Here is a 16,136-nt window from a genome sequence, read left to right as displayed (position 1 = left end):
ACAACAAAGAAGAAGAAGAAGAAGAAGAAGCATCTCCAAATTTGTTATTTTACAATTATTATTTGAACGAGATATTTTATTCACTCGGGCTCTCACGGTTAGTTGGTGTAATTTCACCTTCTATTAGAAAATTAAAGAAGCTGCATGACAGAGTATGGGGAACAGCCTGTGATGAAGGAGGGAATGGCACGATATGGCTGGACGATGTTGACAGCGTGGGACTGTGCCAACATTTTCTTACTGCATGACATATCAATGAGAAATATAATGCTTCGAACCGTCGAAATACTGTAGCGTATTGCGAGTAATGAGAATGTAATAACTTATCCTTAGTTGACCTTTTAGCTAAGTTATGTACAATTATATTTGGCCTGTTTTTGAAAGAGGACATTTTAAATTGTTCAAATGATTTAGATATATTTTAATATGATATTTTAAAAATAATAAGGAGCAAGGGAATTACGCATTCTTAAACCACCAAATGAATAATATTATCGTAACAGGTTTTTGTATCCATCCCGTTTTAAAAACTTCAATTAAAAACGGATTTCATTGAGTAATCAACAGTACACTTTAAACATAGCAAACATACAGTTCAATTCTAAAACAAGGATATCCATGGTATTGGTAAAAGTCGCACAAACTTCGCTGTGAAGGGTTCTGTCAGCAGGTTCTTGACAATAACGCTGTGTCTGGTATTTCCTTGAAAGGTCTGAAAAACAAAATCTTTATCAGAATTTGTTTTTGTTATTAGTCAAAAAGTTTCTGGTCCCTTCACTCTGGAAAGGTAAGTTTCTCCTTTCTCGTTTTCTTTCTCTTTTTTTTTTTTATATTTATATTTATTATTATTATTATCATTATTATTATTATCATTATTATTATTATCATTAGTAGTAGTAGTAGTAGTAGTAGTAGTAGTAGTAGTAGTAGTAGTAGTAGTAGTAGTAGTAGTAGTAGTAGTAGTAGTAGTAGTAGTAGTAGTAGTAGTAGTAGTAGTAGTAGTAGTTTTGCACCAAAAAATAAAGAAATAAATAAGTAAACTAACCCTCGCGATTCCTTTCTCTTTTTAAATGTTCCAATATGCCCCGTCATCTGAGTAAGACAGCTGATAAGTCTTTGTGGACTGATACGCATCGTGCCTTCCTTGAGTAGCCACACCCTTGATGAATGTTTTCTTCAGCAAGTTAACCTGCAGCCACTGAGAGACCGTACTGGACGGAAGCCAAGAGCCAGCAGCATTATTCAGTCGTCCTTTGTGAGCTGCCCAAGAAAAAGATTATACACTGGAAGCTGTTATTTGAGAATCAAGGATCCTACCATCTTCCATGCCAAGGGCATGACACTTGATGTTACCTGTCAATGATAATGTTGTTGATAATAAATTCTCTAGTATATATGCACTTGACATTTGAGGCCGTGTTGACATCACGTCAAGGCGGGGCTGAGCATTACATTACTACACATTGACAAAGACCTTCGGATGAAGTCGAAAGAGATATACTTTGCTACTTTTGATTTAGAGTAAAATAAAATATTTCCTAATATAAGGTATATTTCGTTTGTGTGCTTTACTGTGTTTATATGTTTTTGCGTTCGCTTTATTTCTTGTCGGTTATTTCAGTTATTCATTCTTAGCTTCAATTCTTTTCCCTTAAAAATGCATGAATACTATAAATCTAACATATATCAGCAACATCGAAATGAAATAGTGAACGTTCAGTTAATAAAAATAACTTTTTACTTAACAGATATAATTGAAGAAATGGAAAACACGCGCGCGTGCTGTGTGCAGTAATAAAGCACGCGGGGGTTGGCAGAACAGGAGAGAAGTGTTAGGAGAAACACGAAACGCAGCGGAGTACTTCTCGACACTTCTCGAGTGTTCTGCCAATCCCCAAGTGCTTTATACTGCACACAGCACAGCAGGCAAGTTTTTTTATTTCTTTAATAAAATACAAATTATGAATGACGAAACTGAAATTGCGCGAGCGTGCTTTGTGCTCTCATAAAGCACGCGCTCCAAACAATCATAACATGAGATTTATAACAGTTATTTTATAAAAGGAATTATAAAATAACTGTTATAAATCCCGTGCTCTGATTGGTTGGATGCGCGTGCTTTATGAGAGCACACAGCACGCGCGTGCCTTATTAATTTTGTCATCCCTGTAATTCTACTAAAGAAATAAAAAAATTGCTTGCTGTGCCGTGTGGAGTTATAAAGCACTGGGGGATTGGCAGAACACTCGAGAAGTGTTGAGAAGCACTCTGCTGCGCGTCGAGCTTCTCCTAACACTTCTCTCGTGTTTTGCAAATCCCCCAGTGCTTTATAACTCCACACGGCACAGCACGCGTGCGCGTTTTCTATTTCTTCAATCAAATGATCGAGCCCTGTAAATATTTCTGCTCATTTATTCTTTAGCGAAGGAACATGATTTGTTTAGTTATGCCATTTATGTGGGGAAAAAAAGGAAATTGTGGTAGGAAAAAAACAAAACAACAAACAAATAGTATGTGTCCTTTCCATCATCATGTTTCGTAAAAGGCGGCCTTCTGATAGAGGTAATCAACTGTTCTGGCTTTTTCGTGAGCGTAAATTCGATGTGTTATATTAATATTTCCCTCCATTATTAACTATATTCTAGAAGACGCGTGTACCATTTTCCCGCTATCTTTTAGAATTAGCAACCCAATTGTAAACGAATGGATCGCCTTTAAAGATATCACCTCTGATAAATGCTAAAACCTATTTATATTGTAACTTAGTAAGCGTTTCCTACTGTTGCTCACTAACTCCAACGAAGGACGTCCGAAACGTCACTGCTTTTCACGGTGATCCAACTTATCTACAAGTTTCTACTGTTTTATTCAGAAACACCGACGCAGTCCACTCTAGTTCTACTAGTTGTCACCTACTGTTGTTTGGGTTTTCAACGGTATTTATCTGAATATATCTTAATCACCACATGCTGGGTACCAAAAACGTGTACTGATTGCTAATGAATATTAACACTTACTAATGAACTAAAATGACTATACGCTTTGTTGTAAGTGTTTTTCTGTTTATAAATGCATTTTGAGTGTACTTGTTATAAACTTAAGGGGACCTCGTCTGAACAAAACTAACACTACCTTGGCAACGTCCAGGACAGTCACAGGTGTAAGGCTGGTCAATGTTTTCAGGATGTGGCAAACAAACAATCTTTTCATTTCCACATGGATTGGAGGAGCAAATTGTCTGAGAAAAAAATAGATAATTAAAATAAATATAGTTATTGTATAATCTGAACTATGAATGGTAAATGTTTTTACTCCATCTTCTTCATTGTTTTTTTTTTTTTTTCATTTTTTTCTTTGGTATTAAATGTTCAAACCATAGGGAGAAACGTGTAGTAAAATGTATTCAAAAACCATTTAATAAATACGCATATGTGGGATTTTGACTCTATATAATATACGCAGCAATGGATAATTTTGCACCTGAAATTGAAAGCACGATATTTTTTTTATGATAGTCATGGCGGACTAACCACGTCTCTAACCATCGTTCATTTTTTTTCCTTTAAAAAAAATAGCAACACTAATGTCCAACAAAGAAAAAACGTCCCCAGAATATGTCCCCATAGTAATCATGTTATTTTTAAGTCACTAAGTGAATGCATTAATTCCAACAGAGGCAAAATGAAGAAGATCTCTCGGAGTTTACTCACCTCCAGTCGCATGAAGAAGAACTTCTCTTTCTTAGTAAGGAAATTCCGATAGTCTGTTCCTCCATAGTTCAGTAGTTCACACAGTACTTTTCCAGTAGTGTTTGCCTCGGATCCAAAATTTACTGACAAACATAATTTGTTCATCACACAGAAACTTGCACATTCTATGTCGCTGTCAACCTTGAGTGCCGAGATAAGCGTGCCTGCCTTTCTCAAAACCGACCCGTTGATTCTTTTATGAAAGTTGCCATACGTAAATGGCCCTTGTTTGCCCACACGTAAGGAAACATCCACCGTACAAGTCGTAATCTCGAACAGGACGAAAAGGAAATAGAAGAGTTGGAGTACTTGAATTAGTGCTGTTGCCTCCATCACGACAGCTGATGTGAAAATGATGTTTAAGTTATGTGGTATGGAAAAAGTAAGCATCCTTCTAATTCTTAGGTTGATTAACGAAGTATTGTTTTTCTCTTTCGGCAAAATAATTCACCTGTCCCCATTTTCCATTAGATGACAGTTTTAAATTTCGAGATAATAAATAATTTATGTAATTATAGGCATATATATATATATATATGTTTAAATGTTTAAACAACTTCAATACTTAATAACTTCCAATTAAAGTATACTGTACTTTGGAGTTAAGGGTATAGAAAATGAAATGCAAGCTTTAACGTTTCCACTATTGTTTGATTGAACTAAATTATTGTAAATGTAAGTTCTATTTATATTTTTAGACCCGCATTTGTCACTTATATGACCAACTCCACTGTCAATCACAAATTACTTCATGATCAAGGATGCTATTACTGTTAGTACCTGTAGTCATAACTTAGTCTTAACCAATGTTTGCATTGCATAGAAAAATTACATATGACACTTCTATTCGTTAAGCATTTATTTTCGCACAATTCGTGTCACAATTGACTATAGAATCAAAGTTTACAACTGCAAAAGCAATAAACTACTACACTGCCTTTAAGGCGATTTCATACTCGAAGATGTTGATAGAAGAAGGGGTAGGCCCAGTTCTAATCATTTAGTTCGTTTACTTAATAACTGCTTTTCTACTGATATCAATGACCATAGTTCTAAATCCAGTTCTAATTCCATCCATCCATAATCAATTCATCAATCCATCCATCCATCCCTCCATCCCTCCATCCCTCCATCCCTCCATCCCTCCATCCCTCCATCCCTCCATCCCTCCATCCTCCATCCCTCATCCCTCCATCCCTCCATCCCTCCATCCCTCCATCCCTCCATCCCTCCATCCCTCCATCCCTCCATCCCTCCATCCCTCCATCCCTCCATCCCTCCATCCCTCCATCCCTCCATCCCTCCATCCCTCCATCCCTCCATCCCTCCATCCCTCCATCCCTCCATCCCTCCATCCCTCCATCCCTCCATCCCTCCATCAATCTAGTTAATCCTTCCTCTTCCAAACTTCCTTTCTTCGCCCTCTTTCTATCGCAATTCAAATTTTTTATTTTCTTTTATGAAAATATCAGAAATTATTAAATATATGTATAGTATTAAGTAAAACAAAATTCATTAACTCTATATTTTTATTTATTTTTTATTGTTTGTTAACACTCCATTTCATGCAGGTAATGTAAGCAGAGATATATCTAACATGCGCCTTTGTCTGTACGTCAAGGGTAAGGAAGCTTGCAGGAAGTCTCAAAAGTACAGGAAGAAAGACGTGTAAAATAAGGCATGCAAGATCAAATCGATTCATCCTGAGAAAAAGTTGCACTGAAATAAATGTGAAAACATTGTATTCAGTTTGTCTTACGAATAATCCTTCTAAATCTAAAAAGAGTTATTGAGGCTGTCAAGACTTATTCATTAAAGGAAAACATGTGTAATGAAGGTTGGAATTAAAATCGTGTGTATCAGTTCAGAGACTATTTTTTACTGTTTTTCAAGGCAATTCATAGTGCAGTTTTCGTATGACTGTGAAAAGTTCACGGCACAAACATGGTCGTGACACAGCAAGGGATACGCCAGACAAATAACATTACATGAGAATTTACTCTCCATCCAATCAAATACCCGGAACACGGCATAAACGCGGCGCGGACACGGTCACACCAATATCGCGGCATATCTAGACCAATCATATTGCGGGTGAAAAAAATCAGCCAATTAAAATTCTAGAAAGTATCACGGTCACGGCACGTCACGTTCAAGGCACTGAGCTTTTCACAGTCATACGAAAACTGCTCTATAACATATAATAACGTGAGTAAATAGTGATTAGCTTTGTCTGGAATTATACTGATATAAATAAAGCATAATATATGCATGTATATAGGTGACAAGATGAAGTGCCCATTACCCTTACTCAATATTTTTAATATTGATCCTACATGACGTTGATAGATAGATGGTGAAATTATTTTATATGATTCGAATGATATGTCTTGGAGATATGAAAGTCCTGCAGCTATTTCTTCAAAAAAAAGGTTGAAAGGGGGCGAACGGAAAGTGGTGCTCGGCGATTTCACAATCCGCGAAAGGCAGTATAATTAAGAATAATCGAGGTGTTTTACAGTCAAACCAGCTCAAGTATGCGTTCCTATCAAGGTTCAAAGATTCAGTTCATTATTCAAAGTTTAAATTCCATCTTGGTTTGAAGTAACGAACGTCGTACATTTCACTCTCCGGTCTTTAATTACCTCAGAACATCAAAATGTTTATTTGTGAAAGAATCGGACGTTTTAACATATCGGAAGTATAAGCTTTGATCTCCAAGGAAACGTCACTCAAATCATATTTAAAAAATATCATTCAACTATTCATTTCATGAGAATCAATATTGAAAATATATAGAGTTAGGGGTAAGTATCATCAACGGATTTTAGTCGCATCTTTGTGTTTTACGTTATGCTGTTGTATTCTTTCAATTGTTTTTGTTCTAGCTTATGTCAGCCAACAATTTCCCTGCAGCTATAAACAATTTACTTTAAACATGGCACCCATACAGTTCCATTCGTAAAACAGCCCGGTTTCCAGGGTATGGTGTCGTTAAAAGTCGCACAAACTTTGCTGTGAATGGTTCTGTCAGCATGTTCTTGACAATAATATTGGGTTGGGTATTACCTTGGAAGGTCTGAAAAACAAAATACATAGTAGAAATTGCTGTTAGTAATGCTACAATTTGTGGTAAAGATTTTACACTCACGACCAAACTGCAGGATATTTTTTGTTTTTGTGGCTATTTTGGATGGGGTGTGTAAAAATGTCAATGTCATTATTCGCTAATTTGTTATTCACTCTAAAATTAGAAGTATTATTGGAACTAAAACTATTATAAACTATTGAAAAAGTAAACTAACCCTCGCGATTCCTTTCTCTTTGTAAATGTTCCAATATGCCCCGTCATCTGAGTACGACAGCTGATAAGTCTTTGTGGACTGATACGCATCGTGCCTTCCTTGAGTAGCCACACCTTTGATGAATGTTTTCTTCAGCAAGTTAACCTGCAGCCACTGAGAGACCGTACCGGACGAAAGCCAAGAGCCAGCAGCATTATTCAGTCGTCCTTTGTGAGCTGCCCAAGAAGAAGAGTATACACTGGAAGCTGTTATTTGAGAATCAAGGATCCTACCATCTTCCATACCAAGGGCATGGCACTTGATGTTACCTGTCAATAAATGATAAGTTGAATAACCATCATTATCATCATCATCATCATCATCTATCTTCATCATCATCGTCATCAAAAACAAGAACATAATAATAATAATAATAATAATAATAATAATAATAATTATTATTATTATTATTATTAAGGATGGTTGTGCTTCTATCATAGTTAACTCTATTAACTATGCTCCTATTGATAGGTGGTGGTGATGATGGTTGGAAGTGGTGGCACAAGCCACTCAGTAATTAGCTTTCCGGGGGGGAGGGGGATCTCAGTAATTAGCTTTCGGGAGGGGGTGGGGGGGGGTGGGGGGGTACTCTTGCCCGTTTAGGGTAGCGATGTGCTGGTAAGCCCTCTGATCACTGACCCTGTTCCAGAGTAGGATCGCTGAAATTCATACCCTGTTCCAGAGCAAGATCGCTTAAAACCATACCCTGTTCCGGTATTGCGAAAATAAATACCCTATTCCAGATAGGGGAGGCGTGATTTCATATACCCTGTTCCAGAGCGAGCGTGATTTTATATACCCTGTTCCAGAGTAGAATCGCTGAAAACCATACCCTGTTTGGTGGTACGTACCCGTATAGCGAATATAGGGTAGTACCCCCCGGGTTAGCTTTCGTTCAGATCAATCGAAAGATTTATGTTTTACCTAAAAAACATTCAAAGCTATAAAAATGCATACCTTTACAGTTTCCGGGGCAATCACAGATGTATGGTTGATATGAGTTCTTCAGTTGAGGTGTGCATACCAAACCATCGAACATGCAAGGATTTTTGGAGCATATGTTCTAATATAAACATCCACACAATAATTATTAATATTATGTGTCTTTTTTTTAAATATTTTTCTTTGTTTGTACTGTCCCAGGTTGGTTTTTCTTTTTTACACACAGAGAAAATAAACGTATAAGTTCGAAAAATTTCCAAGGATAATGACAAATGTATAATAATTATAACATAATTCAAAAAAAAAAAAAAAAAAAAAAAAATAGAATAAGAAGATTTCGAATAAATAAAGCATAAAATAAATCATTGAGTGAAAAAAGTCGCGAAACAGTGTTCAGTATCATAAATGAAGAAATATTGATATGGATTTTATAAAATAAAATCTGTGTCTGTGTGGATATATATCCATATATCAATATATGAAGTAGTATATGTGAAAGAAAAACCTTCAAACATCGTTTTTGTCAGGTGAAACGATGTTGAAAGTTGAGAAAATAGCTTCATTTATTATTTACGATTTCTACGAAGAAGTCGCATCGCCGAGATTTTTGTTCAGTGTAAGTTAGAAAATCCCTGAATTTTGTTTTCCTGTCTTCTCTTTTAATTTATTTTATTATTTATTTATTAATTTATTTGTGTTTGTTTTTTCTTTATAGCCTTTAGTTACGGTTTTGATTTTTCTAAATTATTTTCCTTGTATTGAAACCTGCTTTCTGAAGTTTTGTGCCTTAAAACTCGCTTAATTAATTTGCAATTAACCATGTTACCTACCTCCATTCGCATGAAGAAGAACTTCTCTTTCTTAGTAAGGAAGTTCCGATAGTCTGTTCCTCCATAGTTCAGTAGTTCACACAGTACTTTCCCAGTACTATTTGCCTCGGCTCCAAAATTTACTGACAAACATAATTTGTTCATCACGCAGGAACTCGCACATTCTATGTCGCTGTTAACCTCGAGTGCCGAGATAAGCGAGCCTGTCTTTCTCAAAACCGACCCGTTGATTCTTTTATGGAAGTTGCCATACGTGAATGGGCCTTGTTTGCCCACACGTAAGGAAACATCCACCGTACAAGACGTAATCTCGAACAGGACGAAAAAGAAATAGAAGAGTTGGAGAACTTGAATTAGTCCTGTTGCTTCCATCATGACAGCTGCTGTGAGACTAACTTCCGGGATTGTTTTTTTTACATTACAAAGTATTTTTGAAAGTTCAGGCAATTAGCAAAAGAGAAGACAGAAATTTGCATATATTCGTTTATAATTTCAAATGCATTTATTTAATATTAATAGCTAACAATTTTTGGCAATGTAGATGAAAGATCAAATATTCAAAACTCTACAACCGTGTCTCTTTTTCCCCGACGCATTCTATATTTCTAGAGGAAGTAATCAATGATTTCCCGTTTCAAAATATTCTAGTTTTTCCAATAATTTCATATTGATAGAACATAAATACACCCAACTTTCAAATCAAATTTCATTTTAAATTATATTATATAGATTATCACGAGAGAAAAAACAAAACAAAACAAAAAAACCCGATACTTATCATAAAGACATTAGTGTGTTACTAAGGAATACGTCACTTGTATTTTTCACACAAACTACATCCGGGACCTCAGTGACATATTTTCCATCTTGTTGCTAAGGAAGATATCGATGACGTATTTTCCGATGTTTCTCAATTTTCCACTTTAAATCAACGTATCAGTGCGTGGCAGGTTGCAAGGGATTAGCTGTAGATATAACTATGGGGCGAGTCTCTCCCCTGGTATATGTACGTGTTTTTATTTAGCGAACATATTTCCTCAACATTAATTAAGTCTTTATTTGATGCTAAAAATCAAACTCCACAAATGGTAGCATGTATATGCAGAGATTTAACACGCCTACTTGTCTGTACGTGAAGGGTAGGGGAGCTTGCATGAAATCTCAAAAGTATAAGACTATAAAAAGACGTGTGGCTTTTGTTGAATGAAAACACATCCAATATGGCATGCCAGATAAAATCGATATAAAGTAGTTAAAAATTACCCCTAAGATAATTGTAAGAACATTGTTTTCTCTTTAGCAGAGCTTCCGCGCGGGCCCGAGCTCCCGAGCGGAACACCATACTTAAGAAAAAAATGGTAAACCATCGAGTTGATTTTTCATGGCTTGGCTGACGTCACTTCCGTTCGTCCGTACGTCCGTCCGTCCGTGTACACCACACAGGAATCCCGCTTGATGTCTAAGTAAAACTAATCAGAAATGCGGCTATGCACAGAAAAAATCGCTTTAGGACAAGTTATAGACCACAAACAATTAAAAATAAACTTTCATGTAGTCAAAGATGAATCAAGAAGTGTTCTTTAAGAATTCAGGTGTGTGTTTTTTAGCAAACAATCGTATATTATTATTTTTTTAACAAGCATTTTTCTCGACGAATCGACAAATCAAAGACTTTCTCTCAACACTTTTTATATTTCTATAGATAAGCTTAATTTATTTTAATGCTGGAGGAAAATTGACACGGAGAACATATTACGACAACAAATATTCGTCCTTTATTTAGCTTTGTAAATCTTTAACAATTCGGTTGTTTTTAACCAACTATCGTATGTTTTTCGTTCAAGAAAAATGCAGCTTTGTTCACCTCCTATCGCGGGGTCACATCGGCAAGACAAAGAAGACTTTCATTTAATAATTTTATATCTTTCTACAGATAATTTATTCAATTATTGAATGAAATATAAATTTGCACCAAATATTCAACTGTTTATTAAGCTGTTCGAGCAAGTATGATTATAAAAATGAGCTTAAAATTGTGTTGTTGCGATATGTTATTGTATAAAGACCTAGCCTTTCACTTTAAAGACCCATTGCCACTTAACGTCATGCATCACAATTTGTTTACATTTTGAATCGTGTCTCCACTGAAAAAACAATTCCAACATTTTGAATAAACTCTTAAATAGTCCCTAAAGCCATAAAATAATGTAAAAGAATCATAACTGTGCCTTAGTGCTATGTCGGAAAAGGATTCAATATGAAGTTATTATTCAACATATGAATCTTTGAATTTCATGGACCACGAAATTCATCTGTGACCGCGGTGCATCACGATAAGTGGCAATGGGTCTTTAAAAAGCTAAAACATATTCAAAAACATTTACAAACGCCAATTTACTGACAAAGAAATTCGTCATTTTGTATTTTGCATTGCCTTTTGCATTATTTTTTATTTTGTCTCAGTTGTAAGGTAAACTCATTTTCTTCCCTTAACCAGTTTTCAAGTCTGTTTTTTTAGTCTTGATTTGTCCTAAATCTCCAGATTTTCGATTTCAATGAAAGACATGCGAAGTAAATTTCACTAAACTTGATATTGTAATGGATTATCTGTAGTTATCTTTCGTCTTTTTTTAAGAAGTTTCCTAAAACTGTCGGCCTTGGAAAACTTTGTCGAAGAATCTTCCAAGAACAAAACTAGCCCCTGGGGGTGGTGCTGAGTTTAGTACAAATTCCTAAGTGGGAGAGTATACTCGCGCAAAATAAAGAACAAAAAACAAACAAAACAAAACAAAACAATGTAGTGCATTTCGATTCGATTTCACTCCTGCATGGTTTTTATTATGGGAGAAATTATCTTCATCTCGAATAAAAGCTAATTGAAGATTTTTTCCCCGATCTTATTATTACCTTTCAGTTTCATTCAAATTGTTCACCCTGTGACTTCCGTATCGGGAGCTCCGCTTTTAGGCAGTGCCTAAATATATATATTACCTGGTAATTGATGCTTTCAAGACTAATGTTTTTGTTTAAACGACAAAAATGTTTTAATAAAAGTTGTAAACAAATGATTGTTTGTGCACTTAACGACTAGACGGTTTGTTTGGCCTACTGATAGAATATTAAATAAGGCAAAGAAATGAGTATAGCGTGTCGGTTAGTGTTTGTTAATGTTTTTCTATCCATCATTTTATTTTCAATTACACTCAAAACGAATTCCGTCCTTTCAACAACCGACAATGCATACATACTTTAAACATGGCATCCATACAGTTCCATTCGAATTGAAGGGTGTCCATAGTATGATGTCGTTAAAAGTCGCACGAACTTTGCCGTGAATGGTTCTGACAGCAGGTTCTTGACGATACTTTTGTGATGAGTATTACCTTGGAAGGTCTGAAAAACAAAATGATCATCAGAACTAATTGATGTTATCATTGCTTTAGATGTTGTTACTCGGGCTTCCGCAGGAATCCGAGTCTAAAAATGCAGGCCGTTCTTTTTCGTCGTAGTTGGTCGCCAAAATGGGGGTCATGTTCCCAGGCGTTCCTAGCTGAGTCACTAGGAACAGGGGATGAGAATCATAACCGCATAATAATCAATGCTAACCCTGCTTTCTTCGTTCCTTCTGCTTCGGTTCGTGGGATTATAAAGTTGTTGCGTGAAGAAATCTTTGGAAAGTGCTATGCTATATATGATCATCCCACATACAAACGCACTCGCCATCCGTGGTAGGCCCACACTAAAAGATGTAGAGCTTTTTCGGAACGGGTCGGTCCACGAATCTTATAGCTTAAAAGCGTTGAAATCTTTGAAAACATGTAAGCCGCCTTACTACCCAAATTCATACTAGTTCTCACGAGGTAACAAATGAGCTATATTCGAGCACAAACCTCGAAAAGACTGCCAAAACTATGAATAGTGACTCAACAGAAAACTATGACGCTGAAATGAACACCTCAGATGTTGAAATAACAGAAAATCTCCTTGAGCAGAACCTCGAAGGTGAAGCAAACAACAATAAGCAATTCGCCATATTGGATAAAGAATATAGTAAGGGAAGCAACTTGAAAAGTAAATATCTAAGTTTAACTTAGTTGTTAAATATCCTGATTCATTTGTTTGTTTTTGCTGTATTCAATAGTCGTAAAATACGATTTGATTTTGCACAAATTTTGCACATTTCTGTTTATATCGTACAAGCGATTGTGAACATTGGTTTGTATTACGTATGGAGTCGCACGTGCTTAGTAGAAGACGTGGTAAATACTCTTGGTGTCTGTAACATACTAAAAAAAGTTATCCATTTTACAAATGTACATGGACATAATGATGTTTTAGTGTCATTAAAGGTACAAGAATTCAGATCTCGTTATGCAAAGTATGTATTTCATAATTGTCATATTGAATGTGATAGTCATGGCTCTAGACGCGATCATGAACCAAGCAGGGTACCAGTGAACAGATTAAAACGTGTCTTTCAGAAAAACAGAACTAAGTAAAAACACACCTAAGTCATCGAAAGCTAGTTCATTGTCTTATTTAAAATATTGCAACGAAAAAGAGAAGTATACAGTACAAACCAAGTGTCAGATTTGTACAAAAAATGAGAAGGAAACCAATATTTAGAACAGGAAAACTTAACTCTTCAATGAGACATGTTTACAATTCCAGTACAGATAAATATAGGGATAAATATCTCAAATACATATGGTGGTTTTCGTGTAATTTTCCATATAGTGAGTATAAGGGTTTAGATCATAAAAGCAGCTGTGCAAATTACAAGGTTTTAAATGCTATAGAGAAAAACCCAGGTCCTGTCACCCACCATGTTGATGCTAGTAAAACAGTAAGTACAGCATATAGTCAAGGAATGTTGTTATATTTGGGGAAAATGTCGGGCAACAATGTGTTGCAATGAGTTTATGTGCTTTAATTTATCTTACTGTGCTGTGACTGTGTTCGTAAGCATTCTGATTGGAAAAGCAGTTATCTCTCACGCTCTACTAGTTGACAGAATGCTGCAATTTTCGTAACACAAACATACCGTGACTTCACACGCAAGAAGAAGCCCGAGTACACGATCATGGATCGTCTAGTTTACTCTTAAATAAGAATTCAAGCAAACAAGCTATGTAAAATCTGTTAAAATTTGATTTTAAAAAATTATGAAAATTTTTAAAATAAAGTAAACTAACCTTCACGATTCCTTTCTTTTTGTATATGGTCCAATTTGTCCCGTCATCTGAGTACGACAGCCGATATGTCTTCAAGAATTGATTCGCATTGTGCCTTCCTTGAGTAGCCACACCCTTGATGAATGTTTTGTTCGGCAAGTTAACCTGTAGCCACTGAGAGACCGTACTGGACGGAAGCCAAGAGCCAGCAGCATTATTCAGTCGTCCTTTGTGAGCTGCCCAAGAAGAACCGTATGTACTGGAAGCTGTTATTTGAGAATCAAGGATCCTACCATCTTCCATACCAAGTGCATGGCACTTGATGTTACCTGTCAATGAAAATGTTGTTGACAATAAATTGTTCACTTAATTATAAACCTTCTTAAAATGATTTTGATTATTATGCCTTAAAAAAATACTGAACCGCTAATCTCGCGACAGAATAAAACTGTTTACACGAGGTGAATTTAATATTGAAGGCTATTAATATTTTTTGGTCTAAATCTCAGATCCGCCATACTTTTTAAGGCTGGCATTTGTCCAAAAAGTATTTCCTTTTTAAAGGCATTGGATGAATTAACAGTAAAAGCCCCTTGACAAAAAATATATTCATTTCCATGTAATACCCCATTCTCTGGTCTTAATGTGGACGCGCTGTTGGGTTTGAACTCCAAAAAACGTCATTAATTATAAAGAATGCATACCTGTACAGTTTCCGGGGCAATCACAGATGTATGGTTGATAGGAGTTCTGCAGCTGAGGAATGCATACCATTGCATCTGAGATGCAAGGATTTTCAGAGCATATGTTCTAAGATAAATATAAACACAAGCATCACTAACTAAATAATACCTTTAAGATATTCGTATCAGTGATATGCCTATTGTCTGGTTGCATTTGTGAAAACAATAGGGCGAAGCATGGTTTATTGATCCGCCGTTTTCGGATTCATGTCGTTAAATCTTCGCACTTCATTCGTCAAATACGAAGGCTCACTAACCCACCCACACTGACACTGGTGAAACACGCACTGCGCATCCGTTGGGAGAAAAAAACAAACAAATGCATTTTCAAAGATTATTTTTGCTTTGTATAAACAAAAGTTTTTTGGTATAAATCAGCAGTGTATCTTAATTGAAATTATCTCGCTATTGCGAAAAGGACAACCTTAAGTTTTCAGTATTTTTCTTAAGTTTTGCGATTTTGTAAAACAATCAAAACACCGGCATCAAAAATATAAGTTGCCCTTAGTTACACTACGCCATCTCCGAGCGTGCGCAGTGCGTGTTTCACCAGTGTCACCCACAATAAGTCGATTTTAGCTACCCTCAACACGACTAATATAACCTTGGAATCTCAGTGTCGGTTACTTAAAATGTTTACATTTCCTTGCCAATGAAATAAACCATATTAAGACGCAGTATTCGAGTATGAGTTTACTGTTACTAGATCTATGAATCAGAGGAACCATGAGTGTTGTTTGAATTGTTTATAGTTTCTTGGCAACGAAAAGCCTATAAGATGCCGTATTCGAGTATGAGTTTACTGTTACTAGATCTATGAATCAGAGGAACCATGAGTGTTGTTTGAATTGTTTATAGTTTCTTGGCAACGAATAAACTATAAGATGCCGTATTCAAGTATGAGTTTATTGTTACTAGATCTATGAATCAGAGTAATCATGAGTGTTGTTTGGGAACGAAAAACCTATAAGATGCCGTACTCGAGTATGAGTTTACTGCTACTAGATCTATGAATCACTAGAAACATGCTCTAGCCATGATTGTCATTCGAATTGTTTATAGTTTCTTGACAACAAATAAACTATAAGATGCCGTATTCAAGTTGGAGTTTATTCTTACTAGATCTATGAATCACTTGAACCATGAGTGTCATTCGAATTGTTCATAGTATAGCATAGTTCATATTTGACTTCTTTTTTCCATTCATAATCTGTTTGCTTTGTTTTCTTGGGTTATCGGTCGATTTTATATTTATTTTTTGTCGGAAAAAAGACTATTATATTATTATTTTTCCTTTCTTAAAAGACCGAAATGTTGTTAATGATAAAATCGAAAAAAAATTATCATTCAAAAT

The 16,136-nt window shown here is 35.7% G+C and overlaps 1 protein-coding gene across 1 annotated transcript; it reads right to left on the bottom strand.

Annotated features, from left to right (window-relative positions):
- Positions 1-5,249: 5,249 nt before the first annotated feature.
- On the bottom strand, positions 5,250-9,237 carry LOC148913482 (lactadherin-like). Its single transcript, XM_089033160.1, has 4 exons — positions 8,866-9,237; positions 8,051-8,156; positions 7,055-7,362; positions 5,250-6,828 (listed from the first exon to the last, which is right to left on the bottom strand). Exons 1-4 carry the CDS (start codon positions 9,235-9,237, stop codon positions 6,682-6,684), a joined length of 933 nt encoding a protein of 310 aa, XP_088889286.1. The 3' UTR covers positions 5,250-6,681.
- Positions 9,238-16,136: the final 6,899 nt, after the last annotated feature.

The sequence above is a fragment of the Actinia tenebrosa genome, unplaced genomic scaffold (genome assembly GCF_029948245.1).
Source record: "Actinia tenebrosa isolate PJP-AT-01 unplaced genomic scaffold, QUT_ActTen_1.0 PGA_scaffold0__85_contigs__length_37466705, whole genome shotgun sequence".
Classification (NCBI taxonomy): domain Eukaryota; kingdom Metazoa; phylum Cnidaria; class Anthozoa; order Actiniaria; family Actiniidae; genus Actinia; species Actinia tenebrosa.
The sequence above is the reverse complement of the archived record's forward strand: the minus strand, read 5'-3'. Positions and strand labels throughout refer to the sequence as shown.